The 20,261-nt window shown below is 37.0% G+C and overlaps 1 protein-coding gene across 1 annotated transcript in view; it reads left to right on the top strand.

Annotated features, from left to right (window-relative positions):
• The window catches only part of COL25A1 (collagen type XXV alpha 1 chain), a 477,363-nt gene that overhangs the window by 447,955 nt on the left and 9,147 nt on the right, over nucleotides 1-20,261 (top strand). The window contains exons 31-36 of the mRNA XM_058721691.1: nucleotides 5,133-5,186; nucleotides 10,055-10,108; nucleotides 11,832-11,858; nucleotides 12,746-12,799; nucleotides 16,600-16,686; nucleotides 19,088-19,126. Of these exons, the coding sequence (XP_058577674.1) occupies nucleotides 5,133-5,186; nucleotides 10,055-10,108; nucleotides 11,832-11,858; nucleotides 12,746-12,799; nucleotides 16,600-16,686; nucleotides 19,088-19,126 (315 nt within the window). The remainder of the gene's footprint in view (nucleotides 1-5,132; nucleotides 5,187-10,054; nucleotides 10,109-11,831; nucleotides 11,859-12,745; nucleotides 12,800-16,599; nucleotides 16,687-19,087; nucleotides 19,127-20,261) is intronic.

Raw genomic sequence — 20,261 nt, forward strand, 5'->3', positions numbered from 1 at the left:
TAATAATCCTTCCTGCCATGTAAACACAATCTCTCCTGCTCTCACGCCTATCCAGCGAGACTCTATAGGGCATTTGAGACTCCATCTTCCTTTCACAAATCTTCCCAGATTTTTGTGATGAAATTAATGTCTGTACTTAAAAGTTGGAAAGTGAACAGGTCAGAACTCTGTTTCTGCTGCTGATAGAAAATAGATGTACCGTATTCTTAGGTTTTTAAATATCAGAGTCAAGAGAATTTGTCACTCACCATGGCTTTTGTAATGTCACCTGAGGTGAAACTTCAACTTTATTTATTATAACATTGGGCAGACGGACAGTTATCAAAACTATATTTAAGTACTGTGGTCTTCATAGTCCCTTCTGGGATTGGCTATTTGTTGTCTATTCTGTTGATTAATCCATGTAGGGATCTAACTTGGCAACGTCCGTGAATGAGGACTCACTACATGGCAACACTTCAAACATCAGCTGCTACATTTTTAGCTCATTCCCCAGGGTAAAATGCTTAAAGGCTTAAAATATGTGTATATAACACTGTCCTGCATATTCCAGTTTTTCAGTCCAGCAGAGTGGGTTTTTCTACTGAGGCTCCTTCAACATCCTCCACTCTGTCTCTGATTTGCTTGGTGAGCAAGGGTACCATAACACCAGTTTCTGTGAAGTAGATCTGAAAAATTCTAGAACTCAGTCATACACATTTCAATTGCAAGGAGTACGCTTTCTCAGGAATTTCCTAGAACGTTATTTGCCGATTTCAGTTTATTAATTTTTTTACAAATGTTTGAAATGAATGTTGAGCTGATGCAAAACAAGTCTAGCCTCACTCTGCTGTTACCTAGAACTGGAATCTGCAACCATTTCAGAGACTGGCTCTCTTCTCTCACAGTTAAAGCACCCATGATAGCAACCAAAATTGGCATTTGCTTTTGCATTTAGGGTGAACCAGGGTTAAATGGTGTTAAAGGATTGAAGGGTGAACCAGGTCAAAAGGGTGACAGAGGACCCCTTGGTCTTCCAGTAAGTAAAGAAAACTTTCCATTTCAGTGCAAATCTCAGACTTTTCTTTCTACCCTAAGTAACAACTCTGGTTTACTCAGTGACTATCTTACATTTGAGGTTTCTGTGATTGGAAAACATATTATAGTAGAGCAGAGCTTAGCCCAGTTTTGTTTGATGCCTGCTCTTGTGTCAGAGGAAGACCCATGACAAACAGTGCTGTCCGTGTTCTGTCATTCAGTTACACACATGCCAACCTTCCTCTCTTAAGGCTGATGATTCTTCTCCCATCACCCTGCCCTTTAAAAAAGCATTGTGATGATTATGTCATAATTTCTCACAAATGTTTTTATAATTTAGTTCAGTTTAGAACCCTCCCTCAATTTTATTTCCTCCATCAGTACCAAAAACTGTAGCCCTCTGTTGGGTGGCAGGTATGCAGTTAGCCATTGCTGATGGTGTGAGGTCAGCGCTGTGGCTCCTTACATTAATCAATCATATATCATGGTCTAAGTGTTGTGTGTTATCTGTTTTGAAAATGCCCTCTTATGAGGTTCTTTTGGCAACAGTGAAGGATAGTATGGAAGAAGTATTTTGTGGTTGTTTTGAGATTTTTATTTTTAATAAAAGGAATTCTCATCTGCCATGCCCTTTAGGCCAATCTTCTTTCCACAACTAAAAAGAGATTTTTAAAAAGGACGATTAAATATGAGGTTTTAAGTTAAAGGTTTTAATATGCTGACTATTCAGTGAATGAAGATAGAAGGCAGTAAAGAACATTATAGATTATGTTATTAAAATAAGACATAAAGTTGGTTAAATACAGTTCACATGAATATTTTACATATAAAAATGTTAGTGCCTACTTATTTCGTGGTGCCTACTTATTTCACTTTAAGTGTTAAGTATCCTTACAGAGATCAGGCACATAGTGGATGCTTAATATGTACTCACTTATTGAATGAATGATACAAGCCTTGTGTTAGACTATAGGTTAAATCACACCAATTAGACCAATGGACCATGGGCACAAAACCTCTGTGACATATGTGAGTCATTAGTTCACATTCCAGGTAAATATAATGTTATACTCTCAGTACAAAAATTTTACCATCTCTCTGTTTGTTTTTACATGCTATAATAATGGTGACTCTGAAGAAAGTACCAGAAGACAAAAGAAAGTTTGGATTTCTATTTTATTAAACGCTTAATCCAATTTCTTTAAAGTTTATCTTAATTCCAAATTTAGGGCTTGTGACAATTTTTACGCAACATTTCGCCAAAAGCTGTACATATGCTAGCATTAAACAACAACATAACATTTTTAAAAATTTTAATCATTGCTAACTAAAGATATATTTTGCATGTAGAGTCTGACTCATAATAGGTCTATACAGAAGGAATTGTAAAATAAAAAAACTAAAACTACCCGAATATAATGGTAGATAGCATCATTGGTAGAGTCTGCATCTGGAATAGGTTTTTTCTTCCATTTTTTATTATTAACTATATCTGCAGCATAAAATGGGAACATAGTTCTGCAACCTTGCCAAGAAAATTTGTAGGGCTAGTGTATTGTCTTTCTTAAATACTCCTTGATTTAATCAATATTTTTAAAGGACTATAAATCAGTAATTGAGTTTTGGGATACAAAAGTCATATTCAAAGAAGTAATTGTGCTAATTCTTAAAACAAGCATTGAAAGTGTCATATTTTATCACACACTATGCATAGCTTGGAGATCAAGGTAAAAAAAAAAAACACGTCGCTTAGGAACAGCATTGCATTTTTAAAGCATTTCCCTTTCAGACGTTGATGCAATGATTATTTGAAGTGAATTGAAGAGCAGTTTTGTTTGGGACAGTTATTTTTTGTTTGGACTCATGAAATTTTCCCAGCTTTTTCCTGTTCCTAGAAGTCCCTCTAGTGGTAACTAATGTGAACACAGTAAGAACAACCCAGAAAACAATGCGTATTATTCATGTGAAATCCAGACTCATTCTGGCATGTTAAAATTCTGCATTTGTTATTCAAAAGTGCTATTTTAACAACAAACAAACAAAAAACTAGAGTCTTTTTCTTCTCTGAAATGCTAACTTTGATTGATTATTATAATGAGCCCTTTCTTAGATTGTTGGCCACTTTTTTTCAAAACCTAAAGAAATCTATTGTGAATAGTACAGTCTTTAGAAAGTGAGTATCATATGGAAATTAGCACTCTGTGACTTACCAGTAATTCCTAGAAAGCCTACTTTATAAACCTCATTGACTTGATTTCTGAAGAATTTGTCGAATGGAAATGTCATTAAAATGCCATCATCTGTGGGGCATTTATTGTCACGTGTTTCGTTTTTTTTTTTTTAACTAACAATTTGTAGCAATGTGATATTCATCCCAGAACCCTGTGACTGCGTATTATGTTGTTTGAAGCGTTACATTTGTTCATTAGTACCTCATACTAATCTCTGTTCTTGTCATTCGTGTTATACCCACCAACCCTGCTACCAACCAAATCACACAGGGAGCATCTGGCTTAGACGGGAAGCCAGGATCCCGGGTGAGTCAGTACCTCATCTTGCTCCAACATGTTTTGTGGCTATGCTTTTGTGCTTCAGGACAGACTGTTTTGCCCCATGTACTTTCATCCAATGATGAGGGCTTCACGGGACTGGAGGGAAAGAAGAAGATGTACAAAGATAGTGGTACAAAACGGAAAGGTGGACAGAGCAGAAGAAGCCTCAGTTCCAGTCTGGATAATTTGCTAAGTGGAGAGAATGGCCAGTCTAATTGGCTTCATTAACTTAGAAGCCTAGACAAAGTTTTCTATAACTAAAGGACAGTTCCCATAATTCCATGAGCAAGTTCCTCTGAAGGGATGAAAATAATGTGAATTTATTTGAACTCACTCTTCCTTTTATGTTTCTGTCCATATTAAAAATGTAACTTCTTTCCTGGAACTAACTTTCAGATCTTTGTTCATCGAAGTGACCTGTCTGTCTTCTGTCATTTTGTCTCTTTTCTTTGGTTCTTAACAGTTCCATCTCTTGAATTTTAGCCACAGATAATCAGTATTTAGAAGTCTTCTGAAGATGAACTTTGAATTCAGGCAGTAAGAAGATCAGATGAGATGATAAGAATTCACCAATATTAGAATGAGTTTAAGCCCTAAATTATTTCATATCGCAAAGCTGTAATAGAAAAAAAGAATAGTTAGAACAGAAAAATGAATAATAAAAATAGTATAACTATAATATATATAATATAATAAATATATTATAGATATTATAAGTAAAAACTGTGCTGGAATACTTCCTACATTTGCAAATATTAGAATACATTCTTTGCAAATAAGGACAGTCTTCTTGAAAATGAGTAAATCACTTGAAGTCCTTGCTACATCTTTAAGAATCAAAAAGAAATTCCAAGCTTTTCAATTCTAAAAACCTGCTTCAGGCAGTCATTATTTTCACTGGACCTAGTGTTCCTGTATTCATTCAGTCTGAGACAGAAATCCTAATCCTGAGCCAGGAGGCCAGAGGGCAATTACGCCATTAAATCAGCCGGCTGCCGGGTTTATGCCTTGTAAGACTGTAGCAGAAGCTAGGAGAGTAATTCCTTCCCTCTGAGCCCCCTGCTGCTCCCAACAGAGCCGGAGAAAGTTTGGTTTGAACAGTTAAACACTGTTCTCATTTACTTAATATTTTTTTCCACCTGTGTAACTGTTCCAGCCTCTTAAACAGCTGAAAACAAAGCTTCGTGGCCGAGGAGTGTGAGAGTGACAGTGGGTGGAGAATGGACGAAGGGAAAACACCTCCATTTCTCTCCTTAAGATTATGGGGGCAAAGTGAAGATGTTCCATGAAGTCAGGGAGGAAGTATATAATTAAATATGACTTACAGTTTCTCGTGTGTACTCTTCATTAAAATATGCAGTTACATAACTCACCCTTTTTGCATGGGTTTCTTGGAAACTGCTGGCCGGAAAGAATCAAGTGTAAAGCACTTTGAAAGGAGATGAGTCGTCTTACTGACTTTCTAAGGCATCATTCACCCAGGAAAAGTCCAGGATAAAATATAACTGCTTTTCTTATGGTCCTTTGGATATGTCTGTATCTTATTTTTGTCTTTTTTTTTAGGGTACAGATGGCCCTATGGGACCCCATGGCCCTGCAGGTCCCAAAGGAGAAAGAGTAAGTTGCTCCTGGGGTTATTAAGCTGTGACCTAAAGAAAACACACTGTGGCTTTTCTGGCTTAGCTGAACTGAACTGTTCGTTTCCCAGAAAAAATAAAGGGCCATCTAACACATTCAATGAAAATATCCCATCTTAAGTCCTAATCAGAGTTCTCACACGGAGAGAACAACAGAGTATTAAATAGAATGTGGCTGCCTTAACAAAAAATAATGAATACATTTACATAGCTAAAATAAATAGCTCAGACCATTCCTTCTTAACCCATAAGGAAGATATTTGCATTTGGCTTGAATCCAGAAAGTTGAAGTCAATGGAGCTAAAATTTCCAGGACTACATATTCTGGTTGATAATCTTTTATATAAAGCTACTGTATTCACTCAGAGTAAGTTATAACTTTTTTTTTAAAGGAAATTACAAAACCTAAGTATTCTCCACACAGTTACACATGCTCCTTTATTTATTTATTTATTTTAGCAAAAGAATAGGCCATCTATCTTTAACCATAAGGAAATAATTTCAGTGCATTATAGAACAAAAACCTTTCACTAACCTCCCTATTGCGAGGCCATGTTTCCGTATCCTTGGGAGAAAAAAAAAAAAAGACATTCAGAGTGGAAGATAAATATCTGACACAAAAAAATGTATCGCAGCGTCAGCAGCTGGTCATCTGTCTGGAACTTTTCTCCCTCTTTCTCTATTTTTCTCCCACTTTTTCTTTTCTTCACTTTGGAAAACTTAGAAGTGTTGTGTGTGTGTGTGTGTGTGTGTGTGTGTCTGAGTGGACTTGTGTCATCAATTTCCCCACCATCCAGGATAAGCTGGAAAGAAAGATGCAAGGGCTTCACAATGTTGGAATGATTCATTGTGCAAGTTGCAGTTTTTTAAAACTAGATAGAGTTTCTTCAGTCTGAGGTAATTTGCTTTAAAACAGAGGGCCACGTAGTGATTTCTTTGGCAAACATCCCAATTCCATAATTCTATGTTCTATAAAATGAATTCATTCATTCAGTAAATATTTATTACATTTTGTGATGTATAAAACACAGTGTACTCCTAGTGTGAAATGCAAACACTTCTCCCATTTGTGGAGTCTATTTTGCCAATTTGCTCCAGTGAATTGAATAATACCATTATAATTGATTCATCATCCTATAACCTTTTACTAATACTATATATTAGTATTAGAATAATACCATTATTAGTATTAGTATTAGTATTACCATTATTAGAATTAGTATTAGAATAATACCATTATAATTGATTCATCATCCTATAACCTTTTACTAATACTATATATTAGTATTAGAATAATACCATTATTAGTATTAGTATTAGTATTACCATTATTAGAATTAGTATTAGAATAATACCATTATAATTGATTCACCATCCTATAACCTTTCACTAATATTATATATATATATACATACACACATATATATATATACACATACATACATATATGTATATATATACATATATAATCTTAAAACTGTAAAGGAAATAGCTATTTCCCTGACCTAGCAGAGTTTATAATCTAAGTGCAGAGAAAAAAAGTATCAGCAAGAAATAACCAGATCATGAGGCCAAAGTGAATACAAACAGTACAGACTGTACATTCAATGATGAGGAAGTCTGGCTTCATCCAAGAATACTTCTAGAAAGAGGTGAGTCCTAAAGGAATGAATTATCTGAATCTGCAATTGTCTTACTTCTAAACTCAAACCGACTTAGGAAGATCACCTTCATTAAAAATATTTAAAAGCTAAGAGGCTCATGCTGCTGACGCATTGAAGCGTTGTATCAAGAAATCCAGCACGTGTACTAAAAATGGAGCAGCAAATCTCAAGTAGTCTTTTGGCAGAATGCCCTTGGGGCTCAAGAGGGTTTACCGTATGGTAAATCAGCTGCTACTTCCGATAGCTCCTCGGTGTCACAAGAATATCAGGTATCGGCGCTGGGGCAGGATTAACTGGGAGAGCAAATGAAATCGCTAAGAATTTTTGAAGACATAGTTTAAGTCAAATGGCGTGCAATGTGAAGTGTTACACTTGTATTTACTCAGCACGTTAACTATCTTAACTGGCTCGCATATCAGTACTCTCCAAGTGCCCCTCACCCAAAGTGCTAAACTGGAGTGTTATTCTCAAAGTTAATTGACCGAGGTGTCACCTGGACTCTCTTGACGAAGTTTCCAGTTTTAAAGAGGGAGGAATCAGGAATCCATTCCAGGTAATTCCTCAGTGTGGGCATGCAAGTTAAAGAGCCTGAATGAAATGAGACCAGCCTAAAAGAAGACTAACATTGGACGTTGTCATTCAGAAATTGTCAAAAACGTGAGTGACAGCATGAGCCCTTCAAGCACCTGATGGTCCCTGCCTTGAGCTGATTTCTTCATCTGGCCTTGTCAATGCTTAGGAACTCTGTGAAGGGTGTTAAATTTGAGAGGTTTAAAAGTGTTTCGGGAATTATTTAATCCAGGAGAAGTTACACGTTCGAGTCCCTATTTCATTTTATATCTCATATTCAAATTAATATTTCACTCCTAAAAGTTTTCTAGCTGAGACCATTAGGATGCCTTTGGCTCTAAGTGACAGAATCCCAACTCAAAATGGCTTATGCAATAAAGAAACTAAATATTGTTTTATCTAACAAAATATTCAAAGGAGGGACTCTCTGCTCTGCTTCTGTTCCCTTTCCACATGCTGGCTTTGTCTTCCGATCACAGGCAAACAGGTCACCGTCCCTACAAACGTCCTCTCCAATGAGGCATCATCTTCTCCTTAGCAGTGAGCAAACCTTCCCCATCACTTCCCCTCTGACTTCCCCCAACACCTCATTGGCCAGGGTCCGGACCCATGTCCTCTTCTGAAGCAGTCACTGGCAAGTGAAATGGAATTGTCATTACCTTAAAGTAATTCTTTGGGGTGAGCAATTCTATAAGAGGAGTTCCACAAACAGATGTCGTTGTGACAGCTTAATTCAAACAAGTCATGGTATATTAATTTTAAAAACAAAAGAAAGCCAATAAAGCTGAAGGTACTCAGAGGAGGGGAAAAGGGAATAGGTATATCAAAAGAATCTGTGGAGGTTTTTCAAGGTAGACCTACTCCAGGTTATGCGAACCCTCTTTTTAAACCCCCACCTCCCACTACACGCCCCATCCTACCCCCACACGCGCACACATATACACCACCACCATCACCACCATTTAAAAAAATCATAAAATAACACTGCCAGATCAAACAGAAAGAAATTTATTTTGAATTGGTAGCCAAACCCTTTTCATTAAAAATAAGACTTCTGGTTGTATATTAATAATGATAGCCACCACTTATGTATGAGACATATTATTTGATGACATATAATTTGATACTTGATAATCACATTTAATCTTCAGAGCAAGTCTTGCAGAATATGTATTATTCTTCTTATTTAACAGCCAATGCAACTAGGGCATAGAAAGGTTAAGAAGGTTACCTAAGACCACACAGCCAGTAAATGCCAAACTGGAATTCAAATTTAAATCTGTTTGATTTCAAAGCCTGGCAGCCTTACTGACTGACTGGAAATTGTTCTTTCAGTAATAAACATAAAGTAATAATGAGTAAAAGTTCAACAAGCTTTTATCATATTCACTTTCGGTAATCTCCCTACACATACATATGTGCCTCTAGGTGACAGGGCCAATTAGCCCCACCAACACCTCAGTTTAGGTTAAAGAAGAATGTTAATAGTGACTTGAAATTTGCTCACATGGGAATCTGGACTACAGAGGCACATGGCATAATACTTGAATCTGCACACACAGCTACCAGCTGAACTTTGCATTTTAGCCATGAAAAGATTTGCTAACCTTTAAACTTCTTCAAAGGTGTGATAAAAGAAGGTAACATTTTCTTCTTGGCCGCTCATATAAATATCACCATTACTCCTGAAGTTCGCATGCTAACTGCTGACAAGCACCTTAATTTTACAGATGGCAGCAAAAGAAAACACTACTTGAAATGCAGAACATTTCTTTATCTCTTTATTATAATTATTTTGTATTTATGGATCCACCCCCAATCTCACCGTATTCTTTATAAGTATTCAAGATTATCATTATCATGTATATTGTTATGGCTGGGGCAGCTGCTCTATTTAAATAGGCTCATGGAGAGCATGTGATGAAGGTAGTAAAAAGCTACCTTCTCAGACATTTATTTATTAGAAGGCAAAGAAGTGTTTAAACTCTCTTTTTCAGAAAGGAAGCAAAACATACACCTGATCATACTGATGTGACTTGATTAATTCAAATATGATTTACTGATGTGCCAGACACTATTCTAAGCCATGAGGATGCGGTAGGGCCCTGGCACCCCAGTGTGCATGTTCTAGTGAGGGGCACAGCAGGGAATAATCATGCCTATCTCCTGGTGTTGGAGGCCATAACATAAAATACAGCTCTGCAAAGGGCCAGGGTGGTCAAGGAAGAGGTCTGCTGAAGAAGAGAATTTGATAGAAAAAAAACAACAACATTTTATTCTTACATTTAAAAAATGTAGTAACTTAAAATAGTAACAGATAAATGTTTCACACTAATGCCAAAGAAACCCAAGTATAGCACTCTAGATATGCAAATCCTTCGCACAACTGGATAGCAGTACTCTTACCTACTGCCCTTCTTTCAGAGGTAATTTGGTAAAATATGCAAATGTGGGTTTCTTTTACTCTGTCACTGACAGAAACCCCTAAAGAGCCTAAGTCATTGGAATGTTGATAAAATGGTACCTCCAATGGAGGCTTTATACACAGGCCATTAGGGAAAGTGTGTGAATATGGCATTTGTGTATGATTTGAACTTTACGGCTTTCATTTTAGGGTGAAAAAGGAGCTATGGGAGAGCCTGGACCCAGAGGACCCTATGGTCTGCCTGTGAGTTCTGTCTCTTGTTTCCACCTCCAGCATGCATAGATGACCTGACACCAGCACGGTTAACCTTTCCCTCGTGGGGCAGACTAACCACGTTAGAGGAGCAGAGAATCACCCACTAATTCTCCATGACACCAGTGTAACCATGTCCTTCATGGGTCATATTCACATCTATTCTCAGACACACACACACACACACACACACACACACACACACACACACTTCTGGAGATGGAGAGGATCAGAGATTATCCACTAGATCAAAGGTTCTAACCTGAAAGTCAGATTTCAACATGCTCCCTATGCCATCTCACTAGGCGCCCATAACTGACACTTCCTTGGAAGGTCACTGCCAAAAGTGGGTGTGAAAGTGTCATTTAGTTTCTTCAGACTTTATCTGTTCCCATAGGTTATTGACTAAAACTACTCTTGCTAATAAAAGTTATTTCTCAAATTGATATTTACAATGACTTCGATGTTTCTGACCTTTTTAAAGTACTGCAGTGATAAGAGATCTTTAGAACACAGAATGTTAACAGTGTTCTGTCTTCTGAAAATTCCCAATTATATGGTCTTCAAACTGAGGCTTCAGGTTTACTTCAGAACACTATCTTGGGATTGATTATAAGTGATTTGATAGGGTAGGGTAGGACTACAATAGAGAAACATATACTCCATTGAAGTTTTTAACCCCTATATACCTTCCACATGCCTTATAACCTTACAGTTTTTATGAACCAAGATATAAATTTAAATCAGGATTACTTCAGTGCTGAAAGAGATGCTGATTTTGAAAGAGATTACAAAATCTAATTGACAGAATTAAAGCAACTTTTCAGGCACTTTGGATGGCCCTGTTGTGTGACACAATAAGGTCTTTGCCCTGGTAATCTTGCACAACCGTCTTATGACTCCTTTTATATTTGGGGATCATGGATTGACAAAGTTTACTTAACAACAGTTTTTAAGTTGTGACCCTCACGCCCTCAATATTTATAGACAAGGTGCCCATCTAGCCAAATTAAAACGATAGTTAACAATAAGCAGGTTTTGGGGCGCCTGGGTGGCGCAGTCGGTTAAGCGTCCGACTTCAGCCAGGTCACGATCTCGCGGTCCGTGAGTTCGAGCCCCGCGTCGGGCTCCGGGCTGACGGCTCGGAGCCTGGAGCCTGTTTCCGATTCTGTGTCTCCCTGTCTCTCTGCCCCTCCCCCGTTCATGCTCTGTCTCTCTCTGTCCCAAAAATAAATAAAAAAATGTTGAAAAAAAAAATTAAAAAAAAAAAAAAAAAAAAAAACAACAATAAGCAGGTTTCACATTCTTTACTCATTTATAAACCAAGTACTAAGTTATCAAACCGAAGCAGTATTGATTTGCATAGTCTATTAATGCTGGTATGTTTTTCAGTCAACTAAACAGCATCTGTGTTTTCAGCTTACTCCTGGATTGATAAAGTGGATACCAAGCATTAAACTTCAGCGAAATATCTGGCTATATAACCTAATACATAATAAAAAAAAATATTACCATGACCCTTAACTACAGCATTAACAGTCCCTTCACTTGATTTGGTGAGAGAAATTGGTATTACTAACAATAAAGACTCTTTTTCACATTTCTGAAGTAGTTGTTCTAATACTAGCGTTGCATGTCCAGGCAGCCTTAAACAAACACTAACCTATTCATGAAACTTAGGAACACTAATGTAGCTACTATGGTTCTTTGGCAGGGGAAAGATGGAGAGCCTGGTCTTGATGTAAGTAATTTGTACAATGAACATCTTCCTATGACAATAGATGCTGATGGTCTCCATCACCAATAACGGCAAGAATACCTTTTTCTATGCACATAGTTATTCGTACAGCGTAGACTGCTGTGCGTGTAGACAGCAATATAAAATACGCCACTAGTGTCTGCATGAGATAAACAGAAAAGCCAAACACAGAATTAGTGTAAAGTTAATAACTGACAGTTAATAATGGCACTTCAAAATACTTTCCCAAATTAGGGACACCCCCTGCACATCGGCAGTTGAATGACTGATTTTAAACTCTGCGGAAAATTGGAATATCTTTCACATGCTACCTTTAAGGAATGGTGTGCTATGTTTATTCTCAAAGCTGCTATGCAATATTTTTTCCTTTTAGCATAAAGTGTCTATACACCTTATAGTAACATAATTCTATAAAAATAGAGAATGTCAAAAGTATATGCCTCTTGAAATGATCACTTTATTATGTGAATATAATAGTAGCCTGTATTATGTAGTACTATTACATTAAGTAATAGTAGTTACTTTTTCTTGAGCACCTGTTATGTACAAGCATAAAATGCTGAGGTAAGTGATTTGCCCAAGGCCACACAAATCAGTGAACTTGCCAGGATTCACACTAGGATCCTGATATTCTCTCCACTATACATATTTTAGGAGAAAAAGCAAGAAATGTGTTTTATACAGATAACTGAAATGTTAGACAGCTATTGCTTCAAAGTGCTACTTTAACTATCTAAATTTTGAGATTATTGGTCATGCCATTTCTCTTCATATTTGCGTTCAAGAACATGAAGTCTTACCTTTTTTTTAAATATGATTTTGCCACAGTTACATTAATAGTTCTTTTTGGTTTGCTTTTTATCCTATAGGGCTTCCCTGGTCCACGAGGCGAGAAGGGTGATGTAGGAGAAAAGGGGGAAAAGGTGACCTCTCCATTCTAGCACGTGCCTGTTTGATTTTTCTCATGCCATGTGCTTTTCTGTTCAACCTGTGTGATTCTTTCATACATCTAATTTTTCACCATCCTGTGCTCCAAAAACTCACTGATGCCTGATCTAAAAAACCAGGTATTCACAGAGCAATGAAGGCTATGGCCCTAGAAATAAGGGCACAATCTAGCACAGAACAAAAAAATTTAATCTCCAGATTGCCAGGCTACAGTCTTTTGACCACCTGGCACCAATTTGTTGAAAGATGTAATGTCTGGGGTTTCTTGAAAATAAAATAAAAAGGCATTTATTACATTAAAGTAAAATTCAATAGCCCAAATCTGCAAGGGTCTTCTGGCAGAGCTCACCTACCATGTAAAACCAGCATCTAATTTATATAGACAACATTCCCAGTAGAGAGACAAAAGATGTGTCCTGTGTCTTGATTGTTTGATTGGAAAACGGAGAGCAAGCAGTGTGACTGATAAACCCCAGTGAGTCCACCATTATGCAGGGGGTAGGACTCACCACCTCCAGATGCTGGAGATATTTTTAAATGAAGATGTTCGTGTATTTTACGACGTTAGTGTTTAGGTTCTATATCAGGACCATTGGCTCCAGGGGATATAACAGCCAATATCAGGCAAATTGGTTTTATGTCTGAAAGCAAAATTTGGATTATGGATTTTTAAAAACATTTTTTCCTTTCCTCTCCCCTTTGAACAATAATTTTGGGCCTTGAACAGTAATTTTTTACATTGAGTACAGCAAGAGAAGTAAACAGAAACTCAGTACCTTCATAGAATAGTGAAAATCTTACAGTGGCTGAAATTGTACTTTCCCAGTTCAAATTTAAACCAATTCTATTTCTCAGATTAATTTATGTCCTGCTGTACTTAACAAAACACTGTTTTCAAAACCCTATAAGTTCTCTTTAACGGTGAAATTTATTGCTGTTGAAAAACAAGGCCAGGGGCGCCTGGGTGGCTCAGTTGGTTGAGCATCCGACTCTTGATTTCAGCTCAGGTCAAGATCCCAGGGTTGTAGGATCAAGCCCTGTGTCAGTTTGCGCACTGAGCGCGGAGCCTACTTAAGATTCTCTCTCTCTTTCCCTCTGCCTCTCTCCCCCACTCGAGCTCTCTCTGTCTCTAGAAAGGAAGAAAGAAAGAAAAGAAAGAAAGAGAGGGATGGAGGAAAGGGAGAGAGAGACAAGAAAGAAAGAAAAGCAAGGCCAAATTAGAATTGTCAAAGAAAGAAGGGTATTAAGCCTGCTGTGTGTTCTTTAGGCCTTAGACATTACTTAGCTTCCCACTGGTAAGAGAGCTCATGTCAGTGGTTATGTAAAAGCACCATCATCATCATTATCAATATCACTACATTTATTGAACATTTATTATATGCTTTCCCAAAAGCTTTAGACATGCTAAGTCTTTTAATCCTCATAACACACCCCTGATGTTGGTGCTGTTACAGTCCCCGTTTCACAGACAAGGAAACTGAAACCTTAAGAAAGTTCTTTTCTTTTAAATTATAAATGCTAATGATAAAGTATACATGTTTTGGTTTGAGATAAATTGTACATGTGAGCCTTTAGCCCAAGGTGTATGTACTTCAAAGATTATAGGCATTTATTTTATATTTACCTAATGGGTTGTATGAGTCTAAAATCTTAGTCACTCAAAAGTATGTCACCATTGTGGGGATACTCACTTTAATGATCTTTTAAACAAAGAATAAATTATCAGTATTATAACTTACGAAAACAAAGCTACAAATTTAATCCTCAGAATAATATTAATCACTCATACAAAAATATTTCCATATTTCAGATTCCATGATTAGAAGTTTTACATACAGGAAAATTAGATCCAAATGTGAACACTTTATGTATCATTTTTTGACATGGGAGATAAAAATTAGCAAGAGCCCTCATGTGCTCATGCCCATAAGGACAGATGGTTTTGTGTCACATAGGGAATCACTAACTGCTACAAAATTATGTTGATTAGTAGTAATGCTGATTCATTATTCTTTGTACAATAGTGTCTGTTTTCCATAAAGCTTGAGGTTTGCTAAAATATTACTGAAAAAGGATTCCTATAGCCTGTTAGAGTCAACATTCGTATGACAACACTTTTCTGTCAAGTATTGATCTGTTGACTTACCAAATAATGAATTGAATTCTAAATTATTAATACTCAACACACCTGTCTGACCTATGTGATGAAGAGTCCACCGCCCGCTGGGAAAGAAAAGCTTACCCAAACAAGTTTAAATCAATTTTATGTCCTGGCATTGACGTTATTTGCTGAGGAAAGATATTGACTGAACTTGCATGAGTGAACAATTTAGTCCTAAATGCTCCTCCCATCCTACTTCCTGTCACACCTGCTCGTATTTCACCCTGGATTCTTAGGTCTTTGTCTTTGATCGTGATTAACCAAACCACACGGAATTTCTTTTTTTCCCCAGTATTCAAGAAACCCAAGTGTTTTTGATTCTGAGCCTTCTGATGCAATCTTTTTGGCACACAGGAGATAAATGAAGAGCTTTCACTCACACAGTCAGAATGAATGCATTAATTTGAATGCATATCTCATATATATCTTATATGTCTCTGAATATTCATGTTGTTTTTGCCTCTGAAATTATCCACTTTTATTGTAACTGCCTTCCTGAGTGCAGAATGAATACACTAATCTAAATATGCATTGCACAGTATTTTGTATTCTGTACAGCACCAACTTCTTGTCTATAAATATGCAGAGATATTTATGTTAATAAGAAACAGCTGAGGTGCATTCCTTCCTTCTCCTCCTTTTGCCTCCTTTCCTTAATTCCTCCATTCCCATGATCCATGCAGATTTCCACAACCTCTACCTTGATGCCTAAATACTAATTTCCAGGGCTACATTCCTACTATGTAATTATCCTTCCTACCTCATTTTTTAGTATTAGCTCAACTGAGTCCAAACTGCTTTTCCTTATCTTGAACAGAATTTTTTTTTTTTTGGCTTTTGTTACGTTGTAAGCTGGAAACCCATTTACCATTGTGAACACCTGGCACGAGATCTGTAAGAATGAATTAAAGAACATCGCTGGATTTATAAATAAGTCCATATCTTCAATTGGCATGGCTGAGAAGTATTAGCACGTTTAAAATTTGTTTACCTGACCTTAATAAAGTATTTGCTTTTAGTTTCCTTTTAAAAAAAGTTAAAAGAAACAGAAGGTTATTTTAATATACTGAATATTTTTTAATGAAAGCTACAAAAAATAATGTCATAAAATTGGATCAAAAAGATAGAGGTTGTTTATATTCATTCCTTTTCCTCTGGCTCAGTGTAGCTTTCATCTGTTATAGGATTAGAAAAAAGCAAGCTGACAAGGTATTGAAAATTGGGTATTCGTTATTCCTCTGAATTTGACCTGCCACTGGCTGGCTTCCATACAGTTGGTACCTGTCATCCTCACCAGATCCGTGGCAATAACACCTCATAGTTCACTAGGACTATGGTGCTGGGGTCTAAGTCAGCTCTTGATGTGTTGGCCTTTTAAATCTTCTGCTTTCATCTTGTTGACTATCTTAAGTAAAATCCTACATATCACTGCCCAGAATCCATTGTCACTCTGAAAGAATGAGTTATCTTCTATAATATCATTCCTTACCTAAACCAGAAAACAGTGGTAAATGCCCTTCCAGACTTTTACTGGCTACACCATCTTTTGAGTTGCCATTATTTCCCACCCCCCCAAATAAAACTTGTCTTTTATTTAAACCCTTATATCCACAGGGGGAAAAGGGAAAGAAAGGCAAAAAGGGGCCTAAAGGGGAGAAAGGAGAACAGGGTGCTCCTGGATTAGATGCACCTTGCCCGTTGGTATGTCTGACTCATGCAACTGTCTCCAGATGTCATGTGTAAAGGAACAAACTGGGAGAAGAGCAAACTGGAGGGACATGCAACAGCAGGGGTGCTGACTGGGATTGCTTAACACGGACTTTAAGATACCAGAAACATCTATCTCGGGCTATCCTGGTATATTCCACGCCTTGTCTCTGACCACCAGCTGCGCTTGGTTTCTTAACACTCAAATATTGACGTGCAATTGGAAAGTGAATGTGGGACCCGAAGAGAAACTAGTGCTATTCCGTACCACTCAAAAGACAAAGTCACTATTCCCAGACAATCCCTAATTATAGGGATATGTCGAGCTCTTATTTTTCCCAACTTCAGTGGATGTTACTTTGTCCTTCAGCATTGCTCCTCTCCCAGCCTTTCGTTATTGTAGTTATTTCTTTAGCAGAATTTGTGCTTAAGTGATTTCTTGTGTTAGTAACGTTATGAGTTAATCTTTACAAACAGGGATTCCGTGGCGTTAAGGGGGAAAAAGGGGAGCCAGGTCAGCCTGGCCTGGATGGGCTGGATGCCCCTTGCCAATTGGTACAGTATTTCTCTTTCCTACCACCCTGCATGCGATTCCTTTGTTTATGACGTATTCATCTGTATCAGTGTAAAGTGGTACTTCTGGAACAAGTTTTACATGATAAACACACTACATGCATGTGCATGAAGAGCTCCTTCAGCAATTCTGCAGAGTGAAGAGAGCAAGCACGCATTTCTGTCAATGCCTGCGAATTAATTTCCTGACCTTGTTCTCACAACTGACACGATTGCCATGTCTGCGTTCTGGGGAATATTAATCTAGTCAATAAAGGATTAATGAATACATAAAACTACCTAAAAAATCTTCTACGTAAAGGTACTGCTAGGCCATAACTTTGGGTTCTACCCCTAAATTTAGCTTTTTTTTTTTTCTTTTTCTCTGAAAGAAATAAAGGCATTTTGCCTCTTCCACTAAATTTCTGTCAGGCCGTAAATAAGCCAGACCTATAGAGTTAAGTTTCTGTGGTCAACAGTTAACCGGTTCAAGGGAATGCTGTTCAGAGACCCTAGGGAAGGAAGCCAAACTTCTCTGAGCTTCTAAAGATGGTAATAGTCTGCAGCCCAACCTTCTTTGTCACATAACCTTTTCAATTTAATGGTCTCTCCTTTTGAAACTCACTTCCCTAAAGTAGACAGAACTCCCCTATCCCCATTGGCATGAACTCAAAATCCTCCTTATACTAAAATCTAAAATTCTACTGGGTGATCCTCTCCTTGTACCAATCTGGCATTACCAAGTTTTTCCCAGATATCTTATAAAGCTATTTCAAAGTGGTTTTTTTTTAACATTTAAAAAGAAAGTATATTCTGAGGTATAAAAGAAAACTTTTTAGGGTTGTGTCATACTTATTGATTGATTGTTATACTTGGTCTGCATGTTTTTATATTATTCTTCAGTGCTAAGCATGATTCTTTAAAGAAAAAGTTATATTTCTTAAGTCTTTAAAGAGATTATATTTATAGGAAAAAATGTATTTGGCAAATAATTACAGTTATAAAATATCAATATGAAAAGCCTAGTCTTTTATTTTGTTTCCTTGTTGTTGGTAATAAATAATACTTTATAATCATTTTGTTAGGAGAAAATACAAGCATGCCTCATAAATTATCAACTCTTTCTGCCTTATTTATATCATTTGTATCTGAAGAGTGCTTATACCTTAAAATAAATTGTGCAACATTTAGACTCCCTTGTTTATTCAGAATTTGACAACCAGATTTTAAGGGATTTTAATTTAAAAATTGACAAATGCCATGGATGACATCTTAGAAGATCTAGATGGGCTGCCTTTAAACTGAGTTAATTGAATATGTTCTACTGTGTTGTTTTCAATAGAGAAAAGCAAAAGGCACTGGCATGTGAAGAGCTATAAACTTCAGATAGAAATGGTTCATCATTGATTATTCATGGATTCATTATCATGCATTCAACCATAGACCATAGTGACCAGGAGGAGGAGTTATTTCTATTTATTTAATAAAGATAATTGTAAAATGTGTTTTAATGAAACGAAGAGGAATAGTACAAATTTATTACCTAAAGGTGGAACTGAGTAGACCACTATGATTTTGTAAATTTCCTTTTTTCAAAATTAGATGTAATTTTTTTCTATATGCATTTTCAAAAGCTGTCCTCACTCTAGAAAATATTTGCATTTTCTTCACTTGAACTAACGTTGGGTATTTTTTGGGGAGTTGAAAATTACAAAAAGATGCCTACAACTAAAGCCACCTAATGGGTAGAAATCTATTTTTTTTAAGCTTCTGAGCATGTGAATAATGAAGTATGTTCACTTTTGTGGAGTCTGAGGAATTCTTGCTCTTCTCTTTAAAACAGGGGCCAGATGGATTACCTATGCCTGGCTGTTGGCAAAAGGTAGGCACTACAGAATTATTTCTGAAAGAAGCACTCTCCCTTTCTCTTCACCTGGCCTGTTTTTTTCCATTGAAAATGGACCTTTCAAATTTGACATTTCTGGAAGTTGTTTGGGCATTAAAAAGCAAAAGATTCCATATCCAGGTTCTTGCTTGATTAGTATGTCTACTTCTGATTTCTTCCTAAACTGATAAGTGAAAACAGTTCTTAACAAACATTGTAACTTGGAAACCTTCCCTATCAAATCCTTTCTGTGCAATGGAAAGGGGCAGTGCATCTTGACAATGGTTTTATTAATAAACCCCTTGTCCTCCTACTGTTTATAACTATCCTTAATTGTGGTTCTTTTCCTATGTGTGCTCAACTACTTAGGCAAACATGCAAATGCAATGGTAGAACCCTGCCAATATTAATCACAAAGCTGAGAAAGCAGAAAGTGTAAACATGGGTTTTTTTTCTTCATTGATGATTTATTTAGGAGAATCTGGTTATACTTAAGTTGGTGTTTTTCATGATAATCAGTTTATTCTAGACTCTTCATGTGGCTAGCCATGGTCACTGTGTATCTATCCTGTCTGGAAGGGAACTTCATAGACGACCTTCTATGTACAAAGGCTATATGATGAGCCCTTTCATATAGGAGATAGAATTTTACTTAATCCTCACAATAACATTGTAGGGTATTATTATCCTCAATGATGCTAATGAAGAAACTGAAGTTCAGAGAGGTTTCTGAACTTCCAAGGGCAAGAGCTAGTATCCAGCAGAACAAGAAGTGGACGGTGGAAAGCAATGGCAGAACTTTAAGCAGGGAAGAGTTCTGTATGCACCGTGCCAGAGACTACCAAACCTTTACACAATAACAGTGTGAATCTAATTATAAAGAACCGTGCATATATGCTACTGAAAGATAAAGGAATTCCACTGATGGAAAAATGAGCTAGGGGGAAGGATCATGCTGCTTTGATCATGTCGAAGTTTTCTCTCTAACACCTTGTGGCTTCTTGAGTGATTTTTGACAGGCATGCCTCATTGGCAAAACTATACAGAACTCTAGGATTGCAGAAGATGAAGGGAAACTTGACTCTCCTCCTTGTGTCTCATCTCATCAGCAGGATGGGTGAGGAGAGACTGT

This window comes from Neofelis nebulosa, chromosome 3, assembly GCF_028018385.1.
Source record: "Neofelis nebulosa isolate mNeoNeb1 chromosome 3, mNeoNeb1.pri, whole genome shotgun sequence".
Taxonomy (NCBI): Eukaryota; Metazoa; Chordata; class Mammalia; order Carnivora; family Felidae; genus Neofelis; species Neofelis nebulosa.